The 24,816-nt window shown below is 35.3% G+C and overlaps 2 protein-coding genes across 5 annotated transcripts; both read left to right on the forward strand.

Moving 5' to 3' along the window:
* The first annotated feature begins 1,945 nt into the window (after positions 1–1,945).
* Positions 1,946–7,356, forward strand: LOC107895189 (PH, RCC1 and FYVE domains-containing protein 1). 4 transcript variants are annotated; one of them, XM_016820473.2, is made up of 9 exons: positions 1,946–2,185; positions 2,302–2,388; positions 3,128–3,217; positions 3,322–3,411; positions 3,507–3,704; positions 3,793–5,871; positions 5,973–6,119; positions 6,200–6,663; positions 6,924–7,356. In XM_016820473.2, the coding sequence occupies exons 1-9, from the start codon at positions 2,129–2,131 to the stop codon at positions 7,033–7,035; spliced, it is 3,324 nt and encodes a 1,107-aa protein (XP_016675962.2). In that variant the 5' UTR covers positions 1,946–2,128; the 3' UTR covers positions 7,036–7,356. The 4 variants fall into 4 exon arrangements, with proteins under 4 accessions (XP_016675962.2, XP_016675956.2, XP_016675940.2 ...); XM_016820467.2 differs by having other exon boundaries at positions 1,954–2,185; positions 6,197–6,663; XM_016820451.2 differs by having other exon boundaries at positions 1,963–2,185; positions 3,313–3,411; positions 6,197–6,663.
* A 12,431-nt stretch (positions 7,357–19,787) lies between these two features.
* Positions 19,788–23,233, forward strand: LOC107895180 (NAC domain-containing protein 86). Its single transcript, XM_016820440.2, has 7 exons — positions 19,788–19,909; positions 19,993–20,177; positions 20,915–21,195; positions 21,287–21,628; positions 21,706–22,122; positions 22,225–22,297; positions 22,373–23,233. Exons 2-7 carry the CDS (start codon positions 20,021–20,023, stop codon positions 23,068–23,070), a joined length of 1,968 nt encoding a protein of 655 aa, XP_016675929.1. The 5' UTR covers positions 19,788–19,909; positions 19,993–20,020; the 3' UTR covers positions 23,071–23,233.
* Positions 23,234–24,816: the final 1,583 nt, after the last annotated feature.

Below are 24,816 nucleotides of genomic sequence, written 5' to 3' on the forward strand. Positions count from 1 at the left end.
CCGCAACCTATGCGGACCATGACACAAGAAGCACTCCACTGGCTTCTTCTCGCTTTCGGCCTCCTTGGCTTCGACACCCTTTGCGCTCGAACCAAGTACCAAGGCCTTACCCACTGGCTTCTCCTTAAGCGCGGATTTCTTCAAACATTTCTTTAACATGTGTGGACCGTCGCAGAGAAAGCATTTTAGCTTGTCCCTTTTCCTCTTGGGTTTCTTCTTCCCAACTCGTGGTTTCCCATTACCACCATTGTCGCCGTTGTCATTGCCATTAACTCTATCTTCCTTGTGATCCATTTCACATACGCCCCTTCCATCGGACTTGGAAGACCCAAGCTTGTCTTTCCCTAGACCAAGCTTCACCACGGACTCAACTACCATCATGGCTTCCGACAGGTTTTGGACACTTCTTTGTTCCACCTCATGTCTGACCCACGGCTTTAATCCCTTTTGAAAAGCAAGCAATGCTTCTTCATCGGTCACATCTGAAATTTGGAGCATGAGTTCCTTGAACTCTTGAACATACTCCCTCACTGTGCCCCGTTGCATTATCTCTTGCAACTTTGCCCGAGCTTCTTCCTCGGCAAATTCTGGGTAAAACTGTCTCTTCAACTCGCATTGGAACTCTTGCCACGTCCCAATCTCACCTTGCCTTTTATTTGAGGTCCTACCTCGCCACCATAAAAGCGCAATGTCAGTAAGAAACATTGAAGCAGTGTTTACCTTAACCGCATCCTCCATGATGCCTTTGGCACGGAAGTAGTTTTCCATCCTCCACAAGAAATTATCCACATCACATGCAGACCTTGTCCCCACAAACTCTTTCGGCTTTGGGACATCCTCATTACTGAGTGCTGCATTTGCCACTCCTTTCCCCACGGCTGCTTGACACAAGGACAGCTCTCCCTCGAGCTCCTCTATTCTTGTGCTCAAAGCCTTCGTCGTGGCCATTGTTTCCTCCTTCAAAGCCATCATCATGGCCTCGAGAGCATCATTCCTTTCCGACAGCTTATCCCTGTGTGAATTAAACAACTCGTTTACCTTGTCCATGGTGGAATCAAGAGACATCTTTACATAGTCTCTGGACTGCTCCTTCCAGTTTGCTATGTGATCCTCGACCCCATCGAGTGCCTCCTTTACATCCTCCATGGATCCCTCGAGTTTACCCACACGTTCCTCTACTGCCGATATTGTCTCCTTCAAAGACTTCCTCGCCCACCTTTGTTCAAACTCTTCTTTCGACATCCCAACGGTGCCTTTGAACCAACAACTCGAATATTACTTGGTTCAAACCTTGGCTCGGATACCACTTGTCACGGACTTAGAGTTTTCCCACACATCCGTGCGGCCTTAGGCAGTTTCTTGGCTTAAAAATGCCTAAGTCAGCCTAATTTCCACCAATAATGGATTCAACCGTAAAAACGCCTAAGTTAGCTCAATTCGCAACAATAAAGGATTCAACAGAATTCCCTTAAAGTTTCCATGAAGAACAGCGGAAGAACGAATTAAGAACGATCTTTGAAAGATGAACAAAAGCAAGAACGCTTGAGAGAAAAGTTTGAGTAAATGCTCTCGATTCTTATTCACAAAGAATAATGAAACAATTACAGGAGTGAGTACAAATGAGGGGGAGGCTCTCTATTTATAGTTGAGCTCCCCCAAAACCGATGGCTACAATTAAAAGCTGTATTCAATTAGGACTCTAACTTTACAGAATTAGAGGCTGTGTACAATTAGAACTTCTAAGACTACTTAGTCCTATCTTCATTATCGGGCCTATCAGGCTTCAATGTGACAGGCCTGTCCAACAGCTCTTTGAATCGGGCCAGTTCTCGTAGGCCAAATGATCCCCATCTGAGCAACAGACCTCCATTGGATGCATTTGGTGCGCTTGTCACGGGCTTTGAACTGCGGCCCGTGACACTAACACGCAAAGTGAAAATGAAAGTGAAAGTGGTGTTTGTTGGTTAAGGTTTACTTATGGGGAAACCAACCAACTGAACTCTCATTCTTTTTTTTTTTTGTTTTCGTTTATCACTTCTTCTTCTTCCTCTTCTTCGCTCTCTGCCCTGCTCCTTCCTGTCTTTCTTTGTTTCTCTTTCTGTTTCCCCTATGAAATGATATTCTAAAAATGGGTGAAGGGGATTCCTTAGTATCACTACTTCCTTTTGACAGACACGTTGAACAGGTCTTCTTCTTCGCTCTTTGTTCCACTTTCAATCTCCAAAATAACTAAAGCTTTATGTTCGATGATTAGTTGACGAACCTGGTCGATTTACATGTATGTATGGATGAATGTTTCAGGCAGTTTTGGCAATGAAGAAGGGAGCACATCTTTTGAAGTGTGGAAGAAGAGGGAAGCCTAAACTTTGTCCCTTCAGGCTTTCCGCGGTGGGCTTTCTTTGCTTTCTCTTTTTTTTCAACTCTAAACTTCCTCTGCATTACCATTTTCCTTTCATACATGCTTCATTGATTCCTCTGAAATCATAGTTTTTTGCTTTTGCTGCATCTTTCTCTATCTGTCTCTGCTTACACTATATTATTTCATACACGAAGCTTCGTGTTTCTTGCTTTCAATTTCATTCCTTTTAGAAAGCATCTCGACTCTTTGTGGTCATTTGCATGCCTTTCTTTCTTTTTTAATGCTGTACGACGTGTCTGCTACTATCGCTAGTTGACAAAGCCCAAAACAAAATGGAAGAAAAGTATATTTGCTCAACTGCTACATTTTTCATGTAATGATTAATGAAGCTTATTAGCTTATCTGATAAAAATATTTGGAGGTTTAAAATTGATTATTGAGTTGAGCCTTAGGAAAAAAAAAAAAAAAAAGACATGGAGGAAAACAGTAAGAGAGTGATGTAGTTTCCCATGGTAGTAACGATAGTATCTGAGTAGTCATGGTGTTATTGGATGCTTCACTCTTTTGAAACATGAAATGTAATGCAATGCATCATATTATATCACACGATGGTGATGATGATGAATATCCATTTTACAAAGTGTGTTTTTCCAAGTGCTTAACTTTGGCCTATGCCCATGGAACCTTGATCTGCTATTACAATTGCTCCAGTCTGCTTTTAACATGAACAATCATGGATGAATAGCCAAATTTTGATTTGTATTTCAGGATGAGAAACATTTGATCTGGTATTCAGGACAAGAGGAAAGGCAATTGAGATTGAGCTCTGTTATCAAGATTGTGTCTGGGCAGAAGACTGTACGTGATTGTTACTACTACTTAATATAACAAATAATCTAATATGTATTTTCTGGAATCTGGATTTCAAAATTTTCATTAACATGAGTTTTAAGTTAATTCAGGTCAATTTCCGAAGGCAATACCAACCCCACAGGGAGCAACAATCACTTTCCCTTAGTTATTATGCCAATGGTGAACGCTCTCTGGATTTGGTAATCTTTTCTTTTCACTTCATATTGTTTACACACCAATTTCCCTTATTTGATGCCTGCTCTTTCTTTTTGGCTATCTCTTGCTTGCTACATAGATATGCAAGGACAAAGCACAGGCTGATGCTTGGTTCGTTGGTCTGAGAGCGGCGATATCAAGATCTCACAGTTGCAGATCGGTCACTGCTTTGAGGAACTGCAGTAGAGGGGCGCAAAGTTGCCTAAGCAGTCCTGCTGGTTTTATTAGAAGAAAGCACAATCTAGGACTTGCGGAGGACAGGAATCAATTTTCTCAGGTTTCATATACATATATATGCCTTAACACTACTTCGATACAAGAGATGATCTTTTCTTTTTGACTTGTAATTGTTTGCTAAAATCAAGGTACGAAGCTTATGCGGAAGTCCTTCACTGTCACTTTCCGAGAGGTGTTTTTCTGATGGCTTGTCATATTCTTCGGATAGCTTTTATTCCTGGGAATCAAATTGGTCACATATGCAAAACGTTACGGATACCTTATTGCCAACTTCACCATATGTTCAACCCGACAGTGCCAAGCAGTGGGAAGTCGATTATGCGGCTCCTGAATTTCGAGAGAATACCTCTCACAGGTTTGCAACACCTACTCATTACTCTACACAAATACAAAAGAATGAAGTTCTGAAGGATGTAATGATATGGGGTGAAGAGGTAGTTGGAGGAAACATTTGCGGTGTTCCATTGGATGGTTTTGGTACTCAAAGCGGGTCGAATGCCGACGCTTTGTTGCCTAAATTGTTAGAATCTGCAACAATGCTGGATGTGCAGTGCATATCTCTAGGAGCAAGGCATGCTGCTTTAGTTACGAAACAAGGGGAAGTCTTTTGCTGGGGTGATGCAAATGGTGGAAGGCTCGGGAACAAGATTAACATTGATATCAGCCATCCAAAGCTTGTTGAATCCCTCAACGGGATTGCCGTGCAAGGTGTTGCTTGTGGTGAGTATCAAACATGTTCCTTGACACAATCCGGCGAACTGTATGCTTGGGGTGGCGAACTGTGTACAAGCCAATGGTTGCCACATAAGATTTCCGGTCCATTGGATGGTGTAAATGTGCTTGCTGTTTCCTGTGGAGAGTGGCATACAGCAATTGTCTCTACTGCAGGGAAATTATTTACATATGGAGATGGAACGTTTGGAGTTCTTGGGCATGGGAACACACAAAGTTTGTCGCAGCCGAAAGAAGTTGAGTCTCTTAAGAGTTTGTGGGTAAAATCCGTTGCTTGCGGACCATGGCACACAGCTGCCATTGCTGAAATCATGACAGATCGAAACAAGCTCAATGCTAATGGTGGAAAATTATTCACATGGGGAGATGGCGATAAAGGCAGGCTCGGGCATGCCGATAGGGACCGAAAGCTGTTACCAACATGTGTTGTGCAGCTTATGGATCATGATTTTGTACAAGTTTGCTGTGGGGGAATGCTGACTGTTGCACTCACTAGTAAAGGCACAGTTTACACAATGGGAAGTGCGGTATATGGACAGCTAGGGAACCCACAAGCCAAGGATAAATCCATTACTGTTGTAGAAGGGAAGCTTAAACAAGAATCTGTGAAGGAGATCTCTTCAGGTTCATATCATGTTGCTGCCTTGACATCAGGAGGAAGAGTATACACATGGGGGAGAGGTAGTAACGGACAGTTGGGACTAGGTGATACGGAAGATCGACATACACCGAGTTTAGTCGAGTCGTTGAGAGACCGGCAGGTCGAAAGCATAGCTTGTGGGTCAAACTTAACAGCAGCGATCTGTTTACATAAATCGATCACTGTTAGTGATCAGTCGGCTTGTAGAGGATGCAAAATGGCGTTCGGGTTTGCAAGGAAGAAGCATAACTGTTACAATTGTGGTCTCCTGTTTTGTCATGCATGTAGTAGCAAGAAGATTGTGAACACATCGTTAGCACCAAATAAAAGCAAACCTTGTCGCGTTTGTAATACATGCTTCAATCATCTACAAAAGATCACAAACTCAAGCAAGGTTTTAAAGCCGGAAAATCAAGTGGTAGGCCAAGTATCGACACCTCAGTCTCACAGAGGTTTGATTGATGAGAAAGATGGTTCAAAGAGCCGATTGCTTTCACTTAAGCATTCATCAAGTTATGATGAAAACCAAGATATTGAAAGGAAGGTCTCAAAGACCAAATATCCAAAACTTGCTTGTAATATTCCAGGAGCAACAATACCACGATGGGGCCAAGTATCTTGCCCTGTTGCTTTTGAAGCAGCTCAGGCTCAGAGTAAAAAACTAGCAGCTAGCTCTCCTCTGGCCCGGAATCAGTCCCCTTTAATTGACCCAGAAGGCTCGCAAAAGACATCTTTGCGATCAAAATATAATATTCTCGATTCCGTAGTTGTGGAGAACGATTTACCTGAATCAAATGAGATCCTTAATGAAGAAGTTCAAAGGCTGAAAGCTGAGGTACGTTCCATTATATATTATGTGTATATATCTGTGTTAAACATGCTTTTCTGGCTCGGTTTTGTTATTTTCAAGTAATTAGACGTGTTTTGATGCCAAAGGCTAGAAACCTTGAAATGCAATGCCAAATTGGAAGCCAAAAGATTGAAGAATGCCGACGGAAAATCGAGCACACATGGTCTTTGGCAAAGGAAGAAGCTGAAAAATGTAAAGCAGCCAAGGATTTCATAAAATCTTTGACATTAAGGGTGGGTAATGATTTTATCATATCCTTCTTAATAAAATTTGATGGACTTGATGGATAAGTAGTTTGTTTTTGCTGCAGCAGCTTCACTCAATAACAGAGAAATTTCCTGCAGCAAGGGAAGAGAAATCAGCAGGAATTGATGTTCAATATCATTCTCCTAGAACTAGAAAGGAGCCTGTAAGCACTGAGAGGCATAATAATGTTGAGGGTGAGCCACATTTACCTTGTTTGCGGTTGGAATCTGAAAGCGATGTTAAATCAGCAACTGGGGAGGGACAAGAAGACAGTCTCTGCGAAACTCCTATCATGTTCTCTAATAAATCGAGATCGATGCGAATGCAAGCGAGAGATAGAGACAGAGACAGAGACAGGGTGATGCAAGAAAAGCAAGGGACGGTGACACAAATGGAGGTGGAGCAAACTGCAGGGAGAAGTAATAAAGATTCCAAAGTAAATGAATGGGTAGAACAATATGAAGCTGGGGTGTATGTTACCTTTACTACTTTGGCAAGTGGCCACAAGGGGCTAAAGCGAGTAAGGTTCAGGTAATTACTCTTTTATTTCTTGTTTATACTTTTAACTATTACCATTTGAATATGCAAGTCAAAAGTATACACATATACGTATGTGCATATTATATAAAAAAGCATGCATGCCTCTAAACAGGCCCAAATCATTTGGCACGCATGCATATGTATGTATGTATGTATGTATGTATGTATGTATGTATGTATGTATGTATGTATGGCTTAAAATGAGTGGTCATTATTTAATTAAATTGAAATTCATGTGGTTGTGCATATAGTCGGAAGCGATTCACAGATAAGGGAGCAGAGCAATGGTGGGAGGAGAACCAGCTGAAGGTTTATCAAAAATATGGAATTGAAGAATACTCGCATTCAAACCAAAAGCAATAGGGAAATAAAGAGTTTAAGTTGTAGCATTTGTGAAAATAGCAGAAAAGAGTTGTTAGGGTTGTGAGTTGACTAAAGATGCATGGATGGGGGAGTTTAAGTTTATGCAAGCAAGCACATGCATATATGTATGTTCATCACTACAAGTTTTGAGGAATTTTTAAATAGCTTAGCCCACTAGTTTTACTGTAAAATGTAAGAGAAATTAATTTCCTTAATTTGTATTTATTTTGATTAAGTAAATTAATAGCATCGACTTATATGTGTGTGTATATATTTCAAGAATCAATTAATAAAGGATAAGGCATATAGGTTTGGAGCAAATAAGAAAGCTAAAGTCTGCAAAATTGGGTCCTCAGTCCGTTTTATTTCTTTTACTCCAATTTTAATGAATTTACTTCATGTATATCTTATTTTTTTTTAAAGTAATAATGTATAATATTATGATTTTGCCTTGGGATGACATAAAATTTTCCTTTTTCATCTGCATGTGATTTAATGTGGTGAGATACTTATTTGTTTATTTTCGGTTGTAAGACGAGCGTTAGTTTCAAACTTTTTGTATTTTTATTTTAATTAAGAAATAATTGAAAATTAGATTATAAGAGTTTTTTTTTTTAAATTCATGGAAAAATGAGATTGTGTCATAACTCAAGTTATTAGTCCGTGTTCACTTATTCTATAAATAGTCTAAGTTCAAATCATTATTGTACCAAAAAATAAAAAATTGTTTTTGCATTTATTCACAAAGTTTCTATGGAGTGTACCTCGTATTTACGAGCCGACGTCGTAACAAGGCAACCACGACGTCCCGACGAGAAGATTGGCCACGTCCTGACAACACAAAGAAAGGCATCTTGACGAGGAGCATGCGACATCGCGGAGAGTGGCGACATGTTTTCCAATTCAATCAGGTTTTCTTCTCTTAGTTAATCTTTGCTATTGTTTCCCAGTTAAACTCTGATTAGTTTAGGTAATTTTAGTCATATTTAATCTACAAATTTAGCCTATAAATGAGCTATTGTAACCTAGAATAATTCACTTCATCATCTATGAGATTGAGAGAATTTTGTGAGTTTTGGGGAATTTTGGGTTTTAGTTAGAGTACTTTGTTCTTTCGAGATTTAGAGTTATTTGTTGAGATTATCTTCATCTTGTACTCTTTCGATTTTTGCTCATTTAGTGAAGTCTCATTTGCTCGTGGTTTTTTATCCTATTCATCGGAGGAATTTTTTCATATAAATATTTGTGTGTTCGATCTTCTCTACTGTTACTTTTATTTTCTCGTTGTTTATACGGGTCGATCTCCAATAAGATGATATTAAAGCTAATTCGACTTCTGCAAATAGATATGTTCAAAAATGAAAATGAGGTTCAATATTAAGAAGTTCAACGACTATACAAATTTCAGTTTATGGCAAGTTTGGATGACAACAATTCTAATTTAGAATGACTTGAAAAAGTTTATTAGTGGGAAAAAGCTCGAAATCCTAGATCAGTCAGAATAGGATGAGCTTAATGAGAAGGCCCTATCTGTAATTTAGTTGTACCTCATGAACGATGCATTGTAAGAGGTACTTTAAGAGAAAACGATAGCAGACTTATGGAGAAAGTTAGAATCCTTATATATATGACAAAGTTTTTGGTAAACTGTTTAGTGCTGAAGCAACGACTATACACATTTCGTATGAAAGAAAATGACTCCATTAGGACTCGCATCAGTGAGTTTGTTTCTCTCTTGAATGATCTAAAGAACGTCGAGGTTCAGATTGATGATAAAGATCAGACTATGTTATTATTATGCTCTTTGCTCTCTTCATAGAAGTCTTTTAGGGAAACCCTGGTTTATGAGAGAAATAATCTCTCTTTTGAGGAAGTGAATGGAAACTTGTTGAGCAAAGCTAAACTCAACAATGAGTTTGGTTCGAATAGTAGTTCAGGTTGGAAACCCTAGACATGTGTTGCGAGAAGCAAGACTAGTTCAAGGTTGAGGAATCGAGATAAAGTATGTGGCTACTGTAAGAAGAAAGGTCATATCAAGGAAGATTGTTACAAACTGCAAAATAAGAATAGGAGGGCTGAGAGTAACGAGGATGAAGTAGCTTATGCTAATATGACCGAAGACAAAGGTGATGATTTGTTATTGGTGTCCATGACCGAAAGGTCTAAATTTATGTCCAAATAGATTCTAGATTCTGAGTGTTCTTTCCACATGTGTCCCGATAGGGACTGGTTTTCCATATACAGTTTAGTTGAAGGTGAAGTTGTGCGTATGGGGAATGGATTACTCTATAAAATGATCGGTATTAGTACCATTCAGATTAGGTTGCACGGTAAAATTATAATGACACATTCAGATTTTATGCATGTGCTTGAATTAGAGAAAAATCTCATCTCCTTGAGTATGTAGAACTCGAAAAAATGTAGAATCGTTGTCGAGTCAAGCGATATTAAGGTATCTTGTGGAGCTCTCTTTTTGATGATAGGTCGAAAGACTAGTAGCTTATATGTTCTTTAAGGTTCAACCATAACTAGTGTAGAAAAAATTTCTTCAACAATTATGGAGTCAGAGTTGACTGGACGTCAGTCTAAGAAATTTGACTCTTTCAAGTTAGGCAATAGATCTAAAATTAAGAGTTTTTTACTTTTCAAGTTCGAACGTCAGCTTGAACTTGGTGAGGCCCGCGATGGGCTCAGAAAAGGAGATATGAGAAAAAACAAGTCAATGTAGAGATTTGTGTAATGTGCCTCGTATTTACGAGTCGACATTATGACAAGGAAGAGCTGACATTGTGATGAAGTGACCATGATGTCCCGACGACGCGAAGAACGGCGTCCCAACAAGGAGTATGTGATGTTGCGACATGTTTCCCAATTCAACTGGGTTTTCTTCTTTTAGTTAAACTCTACTATTATTTCCTAGTTAAACTCTGATTACTCTAGGTTATTTTAGTCATATTTAATCTATGAATTTAACCTATAAAAGAGGCTGTTGTAACCTAGAATAATTCACTTAATCATCTTTGAGATTGAGAGAATTTTTTGAGTTTTGGGGAATTTCGAGTTTTAGTTAGAGTACTTTACTCTTTTAGGATTTAAGGTTTTTTTGTTGAGATTATCCTCATCTTGTACTTTTTCAATTTTCGCTCATTCAGTAAAGTCTCCTTTGCTCGTGGTCTTTTGTCCTCTTCTTCAAAGGAATTTTTCCATGTAAATATTTGTGTGTTTGATTTTTTCTACTGTTAATTTTATTTTTTCATTACTTATACAGGTCGATCCCCAACAGTTTTTTTTGAAAAGAAATATCCATTAGAAAAATCAATCAAGCACAAAGAGAAAATCCAACTAAAACAAGAACTAAACTAAACCTAAGCCGACATGCTTACTTTTACACTCGATCCTAAGTTTCAAACCTAAGCACAAAATTAAACGTTATTATCTATTGCTATAATTTAATTTTTTTGGTGGAAATAACAACATTGCTCAATTACAACATTAAATATAAACTAAAGTATGGATGAGTTATTTCTATCCCTCAATAATAAATCATGAATTGGACTTGGAGGTTCTTCAAAGTAAAGTAACCCGACTATAACATTAGGAGCATATTTTACCATTTGGTCAGCAACTTTTTTTTTAGAAATCTTGGAATATGGTGAAATCGGACTTTCCAGTTCTGAGTTAGCAATTGATGAATTAGGTGCAATTCCATCATTTTACTACTAGCGACACCACCAGATAAAATAGTTTCTACTAGAAGTGCATTATCACACTCCACATCTATTTGTCTAAAATTCCTCCCTAAGCTATGCGCAGCCCTTCTAAAATTGCTCTTGCTTCAACTCTAAAAATTAAATCCTTACCAATCCTCATTGAGAAAGCCACATAACCATTTGCATCCAAGTCCCTAAGAACCTTTCCAATAAAGGATTAGAAATATTTAGTGAACTTGCCCCATCTGTATTGAGCTTAACCCATCCTCTATCCGGTCTAGGCCAACACCTGCCCATTACCACTAGGATAGAATGCAGCATATTGGTATTCGATCCCATATAACTCATTGCCCACGCCATACTAGTATCCAAAACCTCCTGTATAGAATTAGGACTATTAGAAAAAAAACAAATTTATTACGACTTTTCTAGAGAAATCAGCATAGTATGGGAAAAAGAGTTTGTCATTCAACATCATTACTTCCATAATGTCCTTTATTCTGCATATTCTATAGAAACTAGTCACTAGTCTACATAGCAAAGAAAATAGTATGAGATAACGTTGGCACCATAGAGAACCACATCAACTTTGAGAAAGGACAATTCCGAATTGCATGAATCCCAGATTCCACAGTGTGACCACACTTTGGGCAATGACTCTCATTAGCCATGTGTCGTATAGCCCGTTCCCCGTTTGTCAATAATATGTTATTCCATAACAACCAATGGAATAGTCGAACTCTCTAGGGAGTCTTAGCCTTCCAAATCAGTTTCCAAGTATTAGGATTTCCTTCATTAACAATAGGATAAAGACATCTATACGTTTCAACAGTGGAAAATAAATCTGTAGAGATTCATTTCCAAGCTAGGCAATCCAGTCCTGCATCTATGGATGGTGGCAATATAGTTTTTATCTGTACTACAATGTTATCCAGCACTGAAGTCCTTAATCTTGTCAAATCCCATGCGCCATTATCATCTGTTACATCACATACAGGTAAAGCATCATAAGGTTGTGCCATACCCTTATAAAAAGCTCTAAGAGGGCCGACTTAACGAAGCCATACATCATTCCGAAAATTCGTCAGTTATCCATCACCTAACTCCCATAAGACATTATCAATTACCTCTTACCAAACCTGCATCAAGGACCTCCAAATAAAAGAGCAATTATTCCTTTTAATGGAGATTGACATCACTCCTTGAATATTATACTTATTCCTCAAAATTTGAACCCACAAAGCCTCTGTATTAGTGAGTAACTAGAAACCCAATTTTAGCAAGAAAATTTTATTTTGATTAGCTAGGTTCCTCAGTTCAAGTCCTCCATTATCAGTCGGTCGACAACAAGCCTCCCAAGACAATAAAGCCGATTTTCTCAACTCTGAAATAGTACCCAAATAAAGTTGCATGCTCTTTTTTCAACTTCCCTACACACTAATATAAGTATACGTATCGTACACATAAAATAGTTAGGAATAGTTAAGAGCACATATTTTACCAACCTTATTTTGCCGACCATTGACAGCTTTTTGGCGTCACAACTATTAAGCTTGTTTAGAACTTTAGAAACCACAAATTTGAACGTGTTCAGTTTCACCCTTTTGTGGAAAAGAGGCATGCCAAGATACATACCAAGATTCTCCATGCATATGAGCCCACATCACTATAAATTCTCTAGCTAAATCATTTAAAGGCGAAAAGAACACTTGAGACTTATTCCTATTCACCTTTTGTCCCAAAAGTAATAAAATGAACTCAAAATACTATTTACCATAGCTGCTTGCTCTCTGTCCACCTCACAAATAAAAAACAGGTTATCAACGAAAAAAAGATGAGATATGGCTGGCCTCCTTCTTGATAAAAACAAAGGTATCCAACTTTTTCGTTCGACGACTTCCTCGATAAGACATACCAAACGCTCAATGCATAGCACAAATAGATATGGCAAGAGCGGATCCCCTTGTATTATATCATGGGATGGCCAAAAAAGATCCGTAATCGTGCTATTTCAGATAACATGAAGGGATGATGATGACACAGAATTTAAAATCACCGTGATTAGCAAACACGGTAGCCTAGCTTCAACCAATGTGTTCTATAAAAAATCTTATCTGGTCCTATCATAAGCTTTTTCTAAATCAATCTTCAAAGTTTCCAAAAAATCTTTCCACTTTTAAAACTCCACATAGAATGAACAACCTCTTGTGCAATTACAATGTTATCTGATATACTTCTACCAGGAACAAAGCTTGCTTGATTCTGCCTAACAAGATTTCCCATCATTGGTCTTAATCTATTAACACCTTTGTTATAACCTTATATAACACCATACACAAGCTTATTAACTGAAATTGTGTAATTCTTTTCGTACTTTGAACTTTTGGAAAAAGCACCAGTAAAGTTCTATTAATACATAAGTTCAATTAATGCCCCTCTAAAACTTGCCTCACCATACAACAAACCGATACGCTAATATATCCCATTGTGATTGATAAAGTCTGGTGTAAAAACCATTGGCTCCTGGTGCTTTCCACGGGGCAATTGTAAAAATTGCTTTGTGAATTTTCTCATTACCAATTCCTACTAATAGACTATCTTTCTCAGTTGACAAAAATGAAGGAAACCTTACTCGACAAGAATAGACTCCACTGACTGAATAACCCGTAAAATAAAGATCCTTAAAAAAAATGCATCATATGTTGTTGAAGGACTTCTGCATCAAAGTACCATTCATTATCATTAACTTTAAGACCTTCAACCTTATTTTTTTTTCCGCCTAGATATATTACGACTATGAAAATACCTTGTATTTCTTTCACCACTCGTAAGCCATTCTGCTCTTTATTTTTGAAACCATAATAACTCTTCATGCTTTAAAATGTCATCAATTTCTTGCTGTAATTTCAACTCATGGTCATGAAGTCTTTCTAAGTCTCTAAATTCTAGAATTCCTTGTATACACTCAAGTTTTAAAATCAACCTCCGCTTACGGACAAAAATATTTCCAAACACACACTTATTCCATTTTTGGACATCTTTCTAGAAATGCTCCAAGTTAGTAAACACATCCATATCATTCTTCCAACAACTACTATCAAGGTCTTTAAACTCCACATGAAGCAACCAATTAGCCAAACAACAAAAAAGTCTAGACCTCTATTTTGCAATAGATTGAAGGAAACCAAAACCGACCGGTGATTTGACTTCAGACGATGCAAGTTCCTTACTAAGCAATTAGGTGGAAAAGTAGCCCAACCCAAATTACATATAGCCTTATCTAAACACTGTGAAAGATTACCTCTACTCTAGGTGAATTGAGGCTTACAGAAACCCAAGTCATGAAGACCATTATCAAACAGGAAATTTTGAAAACCATTACATCCACCTGTCCGTTCCAAAGGCTCCAAAATCGAATTAAAATCTCCTGCTAGAACCTATGGTTCCCTAATAGTTTTAGCAAGAGAATCCAAATACTCCCATAACTCCTGTCGTATTTCTGGTTGTAGGCTAGCATACACTGTTGAACACAAAAACTTAAAGGGTCCTTATTTGTTGCTAGCTCTCACAAGAATCACTTGCGAATGCAAATTCAGAATATCAATTAAGAGACTGTCACTCCAAAGAATCCAAATCCTACTAGAAAACCCTCTCGCTTCAATTTTGAACGAATTTAAGAACCCAAGTTTTGCAATGATTCCATCACCCAAATACCACTGACCTATGTCTCAAATAAGCACATTACATCAGGGCAAAACTCTCTCCTATACTCAGCCATGAAATTATGAAAACTGGGATGCCTTTTCTTTAGCAATTCCAAAAAAAAGTTTTAAATCCATAAACCAGATAACAATAAAAAGCACTAACAAGCCAACATAAGTTGTACAAGCAAACTTAACAGCTAATATCATCATCACCAATATAATCATCCATAATTTCCATAGCTGAAAGCAACATATCTACCATAAGATTAGCATCGGGTTCCTACTCAACGGCCCGCACAATACCCTCCATTGCCGCCGTTACGTCTACAATGGGATTCCCTGAACCTACTAATTCACAATCTGGCAGTTTCTTCCGCTGAACATTACCATCTCAAAAGTTTGCACATCTGTGTTTGAACACCCAATACTTGACTCTCTAAAGTGAAACACATTTTTTTATTTCCCTTTTGAAGCATTATATTCTCCACTCTTAACCACCTGAACTGCCCCATGTTTGTTTCTGTCTAATTTCGACTGGAAATTTACAAGCAAAAAATTGAAACATTTATCCTTAACATTTGGGACAAGCGAACCCATTCCAGAACCATCATCAAATCCATTTCCTCCATTATTAGCAGTTGACCCAATATTGGTATTAGTGGGTCGTAATACATTTGGACTAGATCTAGGCCTGCTACCAATCACAATCCCTTGCCCATGAGCTTTAGCCGTCCCTTTCTTCCCCAAAAAAGACTCTTTTTTACTAGATTTCCCAGCTTTAGCGAAATTGTTCCTCTTTAGATCACGCCCTTTTATTTGATTAGGTTGGATCCTTCCATCCATGGCAATAATTTCAGGATTAAGTTCACTTAGATCCACCTCCAAAGCTGAAAACCGTAAGCCTTCCAATCCATTGCTGGCACCGCCAATTCTCACTATTCTTGTGCTCTGACTCTTCCCTCTTTGCCAACGTTCTACAAGCATCCATGACCCATAAAATTTCTCTTCCCTATGTCGTTGAAAACCCATTTTTCAACCACCAGTTTTCCCTCGCCAGTACAACTCTTCGGTGAGTTACTTTTTTTTCCTTGCACAAATTTGTGTTATGTCCATAAATCCCACAATTAAAGCAAACAACCAAAAGTGACTCATATTTGATTTTCTGAATACGAGCACTGATCTTGATTTTCGACATAAGTGGTTGCCTTGAGTCTACACACACCGCCAACCTAGTGAAATGTCCTTGTCTTCTACTACTCCTATGAACATCAAGCATGACCACTGGCCCTATGACTTGGCTAATAGCACGAAGTAAGAAATTTGAGCAGTAGCTTTCCAGCAAACTAGGTAACCAAATCCACATTACTTGAACATCCATTTCATTGTCCGACGTCAAAAAATTCGGCGACCATGACCATATGGTCAAATAATGACAAAAAATCACCCAAGGTCCCCCAACCAATACCTTATTAAAATCTTCCTTATCTTGGAAACGAAGTAGATAGTAGTAATTTTCTAAGTCCATAAGTTTCATATGACTTTTAGGACTCCATAATGACTTCATCTTATCAAGAAGAGTATTGAAACCAATCTTCCTGCCCAGGAGTTTGACAGTTATGGTCTTTGCCATCTTCCACTCAATGAGTTGGTGAACACGATCAGAAAGGGTGATCGACGAAATTCCCTCAACCAATTTCATGACCACATCTCCATCCTGGAGATCAAATTCCTCCTCCATCTTATTCGGTGAAGAGACATCTGGAGTAGTTCCCATCAACATAAACTTATACGAAATCTTATTAACTCCTACATCCTTAGCCTTCTAACCGTTCACACCTACTATCAGATCATTTGTGTCCGGTGGTGCCTCCATCCTCCTCCTAACCTTCTTAGTCGCACAACTAACGCCACTATTCGAACCCGTAGGTCTCTTCGTGACCATAAAAGTTCCTTGAAGATAGAGAATCACTCATGGCTCAAGTACATTGTTATAATTTATTTTTAATAAAAATACATGAATTAAAATTCATTAAAATACTTATTATAGAGAAAAGTCATTAAAATAATATAATATACTTGTCTTTTATTATTTAGTCATTCCTAAGGGCATTCAATTAATTTAAAGTTTATTTAAATTCATTTATTATTTGATTATAACATAATTATTACTTTACTTTTGGAAATAAAAAGAGAGAAAGCTAAATAAGTTGATTACGAGTAGCTGTATTGAATTTAATCCCTGCTAGATTCCCTTAGCAGGAAATTACTAAAAGATGTATTTATTAAAAATTCATATAAAAATTAATTGAATAAATTATAGGTAAGTTTTTGTTTTGGTTGTTTAATTAAAAATGCTATAATTTGGTTATTAATGTTGGTTATTTGATCATTAAGTGGCACTTTTTAATTGGTATAATAACAATTTTAGTCCTCATTTTTTATATTTTTTTAGTTTGGCCTTATTATATAAAATAATAAAAATAAATTCTTTTTTAAAAATTTAGGTAATTCTAAAAATTAAATAAAAGTAGATAAAATTTAAAAAAATAGATAAAGTGAGAAAAAATGAATCCTCTAAATTTTCTTTCTGTATGGAACTATCCAATATTTATTCTTTAAAAATACATAAAAAAAATAAAAATATTAAGCAAAATTATTGGTTCGTTGTTTTGGAATTTTTTTTTAAATTTCTTGACATAGGTTTTTCGTTATAAGAAAATAAAAAGTTCAGAATATTTTGTTTTTACAATTTGAGTTTTGAAAAATAATTTAAACTAATTAAAAATATGAATTGAGTCAAAAAAAAGTTATTATATATATATATATATATATTTTGGGCTAAAAAATGACATTAGAGTCGATTTCACAAGCCTTTATAATATTAGTTCTGAATGTTCTTTAAGGGTATAAAACTCGATTCGACGATATTACTAATTTGGTTTTGTGAAACATTGATAAAGCATGTAATTATCTGTTTTTTGTTTTGTTTTTTTATTTGTTATTGGATTCTATTGAATGATGTATTTTTATTTCTACATATTAGTTCTTCAACAACATATTTAAGATTTTATATTTCTAGAAATTTTATATAGAATTTTCTATTTTTTAAATAACTTTGAGTTTTTTTTAATAATTTTTATGTAGAATTAGGGTCAACTTGACATATAAAATTTGAGGACTAAAATTGTTATACCAACTAAAAAAGTGTTACTTAACAATTGGGAGACCAAAAATAATAATTTCAAAAATGTTAGTGACCAAATTATAACATTTTTTAGTTTAAGTGATCAAAATAAAAACTTATCCATAGTTGAGTGACTAATGGTTTAGTTTACTCTAAAGATATTTTTTTATTATACTATTTCATGTCCAAATCTCATTATAATTAAATTTTTATTGATTTATTATATAAAAAAGAGACAAAAATACCCTCATAAAATTATAACTTAATTTGTATATGAGAGAGTAGTTTAATAATTTTATAATTAAACCTGTATCTAATTGATTCGTGACACAAATTTAGTAAAGCAGTTAAAATAAGTAAAGATATATTTTAACAGAATCATTATTACTATTTGAGTTTTTTTTTCTTAAAAAATTACGATTAGGCTTTTATTTTGTTTTTGGTATGATTGTTAATATTTAATTTTATTATTTTTGTAGGTAAGAATGAATCATGTGTTTATAAGAGTTTATTATTATTATTATTTGGTAACCAAAATCTATAAACATTTTAGATGTTAAACCATTGAACTTAACATCAATTTTCATAAAAATAACAAAAAATTAATTTTATCAAATTATAGCGTTGAATTGCTATTATTAACAGAATAGGTTACTAATACTAGTTTTAATGTTTACTAACTTTTTAAACATGATCAAATTTGGGATATCATGCCAAGTCATGGATGCCTGTTCATTTGAATTGCTTAATAGAGTTAGCATAAGTCATCTAATTTGTTAATAATAGAAGTTGATTGTTAAAATAAGTCAAGTATAATACTATTATTTAAAATTTTAATTGAATTATTGTTATGAGTCATTTGATCATTAATTTGATTAAAAAATATTAAATCACTTTTACATATTTGAAAAAAATTATATTTTTACAAGATTTTAAATAAAACTAATAACAAAATACAAAAAAAAAATGTGATTCGAACCAATAACATCAACATACATAAAATCATAATGTTAATTTAATTATTTTTTGTGCATTTTTATATTATTATATAAAAGCACCCACACAACATATTTTATTTCGTGTGCATTATTTATCCATACATACTACATATTTTATTAAGGACCTATAATATAAATTACATGTCTTGGTTAACAAGAAAAATGTGTATTTGTTGTTTTGTTTGTCTAATGATTTATTATTTATTTATAAACGAATTTTTACTTGTTGAAGAACATATTCACTAAATTTTTATTTAATAGAACATATATAATTTTAAAGAAATAAAAATCCAACGTCAACACTTCATTCGTTTAAACACAATTCATTTATACAAAATCCATTTGTGATTTCCTATAAAAAAAAAACAATCCATTTGCGATGGTGCTTAACTAACAAAAAGTTCAGAATTAAATATTGTATGGTTAAAATACGTAGTTAGTATTTGTATTTAGATAAAATTTCAAATTTAATTCGTGTACTTAGAAAGTTATAATTGAAGTTCTTTTATTTTTTTTAATTTAAAAATTTTCGTCTAATCATTAACAATGTCAATATTTTCCATAAAAAATTGTCAACTTAGATGTTGATTAAACTGCCCTCATATGACGTTACTTATGATTGGCAAAAAAAAAATTAAGTTGACAAATTTTCATAGAAATTATAAACAACAATAATGGTTAGACTAGAATTCATAAATTGAAAAAGTGGGAGGGATTAACTTTTTAATTTTTAGGACTAAATCTCAAAATATGAATAAGTAGAGGGACTAATAGTAAATTTTAACCATATTATAAATTTAAAAAAAATAAAATAAAAGAGAGTAGTAAAAGTGAAAGAAGAGAATAGGATAGGAGGCACCGAAATTGATAAACCTGGCTTGAGTGAGCGGAAAACTCAGAAAAGGGGGTACGTATAATATTAGTATATAGTATAAATGTATTAGGGGCAGCCACGTGACGTGGAGGAAGCCGAGATTCGGAGGAAGGAGAGTGTATGAAGAATGGGATAATTCATAATTCCGTAACACAAAGCAAACATCAAAGCTTGAATGGAACGATTTGATTGCATTGCATAGGAATCATTCGATGATCGTGATGGATGATATATCTCATCTTTCACACCAAAAGCAAAAGCTAAAGCTCAAATTATAATAAAGCCAACTCTCTTAGCCTTACTTTTTCATTTCTTCTTTTTGTCTTTCTCTACTTCATATATATCCTTCTCAACACTCTCTATTTCTTCCTAACTTGCTTCTTCTTCTTCTTTAGTTCTCCAAGGTCTCTCTCTCTTTGTCTCTTAATTAACATGTTTTTATAAACTATATTTTTCCTTAATAACAATTTTCTATAATCTTATATAGTCTCAGGGCATATATAAGCAAGACAACGATGGCTCCTGTTTCATTACCACCTGGTTTTCGGTTCCATCCAACAGACGAGGAGCTTGTCGCTTATTATCTCAAGAGAAAGATTAATGGCCGCAAGATTGATTTAGAGATCATCCCTGAAGTGGATCTTTACAAGTGCGAGCCTTGGGACTTACCAGGTTTCCTCTATTTTACTTTCTTCCACTAATATTTCATTGATATTTCCTATTAAAGTTGATTAGCAGGTTAAGAAAGGAATAATAAACCTGCACATAATAAAATAACAAATTAAAAAAACCTAAAACCAAAGAGAGTGTTATTCTTATTATTATTTTTTAAAATTTGCTTGAAATTAAACATGAATTGCATGTATATTCATTGTAAATTACTTCCTCTAATTTCTTGGTGGCCATAATAAATTCAAACTCAATATGTTGTATTGTACTAAATAAATGATAAATAAAGACAAAGGGGTTTTAAACATATAGTATAACTTCTGTGAAGGGGAATCCAGAAAATGATTTGAATAAGATTAATTCGCTTTCATTTTTGAAGTAGTTGATAATGGCTGAAACCGAGTGAACTTTTTTACTTTTGTTTTGAACCGAACGTGCTTTATGGTCAAACATCCTCCACTTTTAGCTGAAAAATCTGAGATTTGGCTGCTAACCCTAGACCTTGTAGTTACTAATAAGACAAGATGTGAAAGAGAAAGCAAAAGAACCCTAAAAGAATCATCAACCAAAAAGGGATGCAATTGAATTGCTTCTTCTACAACATATATATATATATATGAAAAACAATGCTTTTTGTTCCTTTGCTGCTCATACAAGTCTTGCTTTTTTGTGTTTTTTTTCCTTTACTAATTTAACTCCATATGAGTGAACAAATATAACTGAAGGAACTTAACACACAGGGAAATCATTGTTACCTAGCAAAGATCTGGAATGGTATTTTTTTAGCCCTCGAGATCGCAAGTATCCGAATGGATCAAGAACCAATCGAGCAACAAAATCTGGGTATTGGAAAGCCACAGGGAAAGATAGGAAAGTGAACTCCCAGACGCGAGGTGTAGGAGTGAAAAAAACCTTGGTTTACTATCGAGGGAGAGCTCCCCATGGTTCTCGAACCGACTGGGTTATGCATGAATACCGTCTCGACGAGCGAGAATGTGAATCTGCTTCCACCGGCTTCAATGTCAGCTCACCATTTCCACTACTTTTTCTTTATTTTCTTCCATTATTGACTTTCTCTGGAATAATTGTTTGATATTCCTTCCTTCCTGCAGGACGCTTATGCTCTTTGTCGCGTGTTTAAGAAAAGTGCGACGACTACCCCCAAGATTATTGGGCAGCATTACTCAACTACTGTGAATAATCAGATTCAAATTACTAGTGAGCAGTCTAATTCTAGCCTTGATTTATATTCCGAGGGTAGATGCGAAGAGAGTTCCGATTTTGGGAAACCCGTGGACGCTTGTTCATCCAGTATTCTCAATAGATCATCTTCTATTGACGACATTTGTGATGCTAGAGATGTTAAATGGATGCAATGCTTCTCTGAAGACGCGTTTGGATTAATTAATCCTTCCTTTTCGACCTATGCAACCATTCCCTATGCTCCATCTAACGTAAGCTTTTTTATAGGATCATCATCATCATCGAGTAATTTTACTGGTGCATTCATTCACTATTCACTGTTTTCCAGGTTGATGTAGCACTAGAATGTGCGAGGTTACAGCAGCAGATGTCATTGCCTCCACTAGAAGTTGAAGATTTCTCTCAAGTTGGAGTCGCCAATCACAAAGTGATGATGCGAACTGCTCCAATGCGTGAAACCCAACATGAAACTGACGTATTAGAGGAAATTCTTTCCGTTGCTCATGCCTCCCAGCAACTGATAAATCAAGATGCTTGGGGCGGAAGCAGCTCCAGTAATGGTCATGATTTTACCTTTACGAATACCATGTACCAACACCAAAATCAAAACAATGATCAGATGAATTGTCCACTGTACACGAATCAATCATTAGAAGGATCGAGTACAAGGTCGACAATGGTGCAGGGAGATCGAATGGTTGAAAATTTGAGATGGGTGGGAATGTCGAGCAAAGATTTTGACCAGGTAACTCTTCTTTAAACCATTTTTAGCTACTTAATTGTGCGATAACTTCGTTTATTAAATGCAGAATATATCATTATTTGTTTATTATCATTTCGACCACAGTATTGTTTCATGCAAGAAAACAAGGTTGTTCCAATACAACATATTTCGAGTTTTACAGACACTGGGGTTCAAGGTACGTATCTCCAGTTCTTGAGTAAGAATTCTATCATATCCATTTTTTGAACTCTATTCCTTAATTCTGATGCAGGTGAAAGTGGACATGATTACAACAGCATTGTTATCAATGACACAGGGATCAAAGATAATGAAATCGAAGATATTTCGCATGGATTCATCGAAGGCGATCACTTTTTGGAAGAAGGTAATATAGAAGATCTAAGAAGCTCACCAAGCTATGAGGTTGTCGAGGACATTAAATTTAATCATGGAATGCTGGTTTCAACTCGGCAAGTAGCCAACACATGCTTTCACCAGGCACTGCCTTCTCAAACAGTTAAGGTTCACCAAAATCCAATTACAGCGACTAGCTACCTGCAGTTCCAGGTGGGGAAACCAGAGCCAGATGAAGCAAGATATAACAAAGGAAAATCTTTCTTCAGAAAGCTATATTCATTCACCAAAGGAAAGTGTACGGAAAGCCTCAGCTTCATGAAGTGGTGTAAAGACACTGCAAGTGGTTTCCTTTGCATGGCTATGCTTCTCTTAATGCGTATCTTTTATCTTGAGTTTGAAGAAGACATGATAAGTGAGAGATTGGTGGATATTGGATTGAATGCAAAGGACAGTAAGAAGGAGAAGAAGGGTGTTGCAGTTTTCGGATATTCGTTGGCTAAGAGTAACGGCCGGTGGAATGATTTTGGCTTGCTTATGGCAATCTTGGCATTTTTTCTCATCATTTCTTTGGTTAGGTGTACATTGTTAGCTAGCATTTTGATTTTATACTAACTATCTCTATACACATATGTTTAATTCATTCATAGTTTTTTGTAATTGTAAACTGGGAAGGTATAAGGAAGCTGCCTTCTCCGCAGTTGAATTAGCTAAGACAAATTCATTTAATTAGGACATTTGTAATGTTTTATTTTTTACTTTATCTCTTTCGTATCCATTTTACTATCTATATTTATTTGTAATGTTTTACTATCGATCATTGATATCTATACCGATTAATAAAAGCAACTATAGATCATTGCTATCTAGTTGGCTCAATAAAAGCAATTTATGTTAGGAATTTATATGTTGAACTAATATTAGATGGAGAAATGATTGTATGAAACAGTGACGCCACGTCATCTGTATCCCTTTCCAATAGTTTTATGCCACATCAGTATTCTTATACTGAATTTTAGGATTTTATATTGAAAAAAATCAAATCCAAATTAAAATACTGAAATTAAGGATAAACTCCTGAAATTTAGGATAAGAATATTGATGTGGCATAAAACTATTGGAAAGGGATACAAATGACGTGGCGTCACTGTTTCATACAATCCTTTCCCATATTAGATGATTTAACCTTAAATGTCTACATTCATGGATGAGAGAAAAAAAATCATTAAATATAAATATTACAAATAATAGAATACATAAAAAGACAAATATAAACACCAATCCCGGAAAAATTCGAGTTTGTATATATGCACCTAGTTTTTAGACACATAAAATATCATTTATCTTATTAACTTTGTTTTACCAAACTTTCCCTCGCCTCTTATGAAGTCCATCTCCATATAGAGATATGTTATGAGCATGTTGGCAAAGGGAGAGAGATCAAAGGAACATGGGGTGAGTGAGCAAGCCATTAAGCTTCTAGCTCAACTTAGGTGGGCATTTGGGAAAGAAACAGCCAAAGAAACAAAAGGATTAGATGCACTTCTAATGTATTGATTTGGAGTATATATATTGGTGTGGTTGTAACAGAATGCTTTTAAGTTGGTCATTGAATAATCATTTCCTCTCTAATTTTTTTTCTCTCTTTTCTTGCTCTATTTATTTTTTAAATTCTACTATTAGTCCTTATATTTTTCAAAAGTTATAAATTTAATCCCTCTTCTTTTATTTGGTCATTTTTAATCTTTGTACTTTTTAAAATTTAAATTTTCAGTTCTCACCAAACAATAACTATTAAATTCATTAAGTAAAGTTATGTTATTTTTAAAATTGGATGCGCCAAACATATTATCATACCATGTCAACTTATTATTTTCACATATTACTAACTGAAAATCTAGCTAATGGATTAGTGAATGTTATTTATGTCAAGACTAGAAATTTAAAATTTGAAAAGTAGCACAAGATTAGCAATTAAATTTAACAAAACATATTTAATTGCTACTGTTTGGGTCAAGATTAAAATTTCAAAATTTGAAAACTATTGGGACTAAAATTGACCAATTCGAAAAGTAGAGGGACTAAAATTGATCAAATAAAGTACAGACACTAAATTCACAATTTTCGCAAAGTACAAAGACTAATAGTAGAATTTAACCTTTTTTCCCTTTTCTTGACTCAAATTGCAAGTTGAATTTGACATTGGCGCTTTCCTTGAGAAACGTGGCCCATGAAATTCATGTTATGAAATGTGCCCATATTGTAGTAAACACATAACTATTTTTTTATGTATTTTAACTATGGCTAAATAAATAAAGTTAATTTCACATTTCAGCATTATATCTTTTGTGTTTGTCTTTC

This window comes from Gossypium hirsutum, chromosome A11, assembly GCF_007990345.1.
Source record: "Gossypium hirsutum isolate 1008001.06 chromosome A11, Gossypium_hirsutum_v2.1, whole genome shotgun sequence".
In the NCBI taxonomy this organism is placed as follows: domain Eukaryota; kingdom Viridiplantae; phylum Streptophyta; class Magnoliopsida; order Malvales; family Malvaceae; genus Gossypium; species Gossypium hirsutum.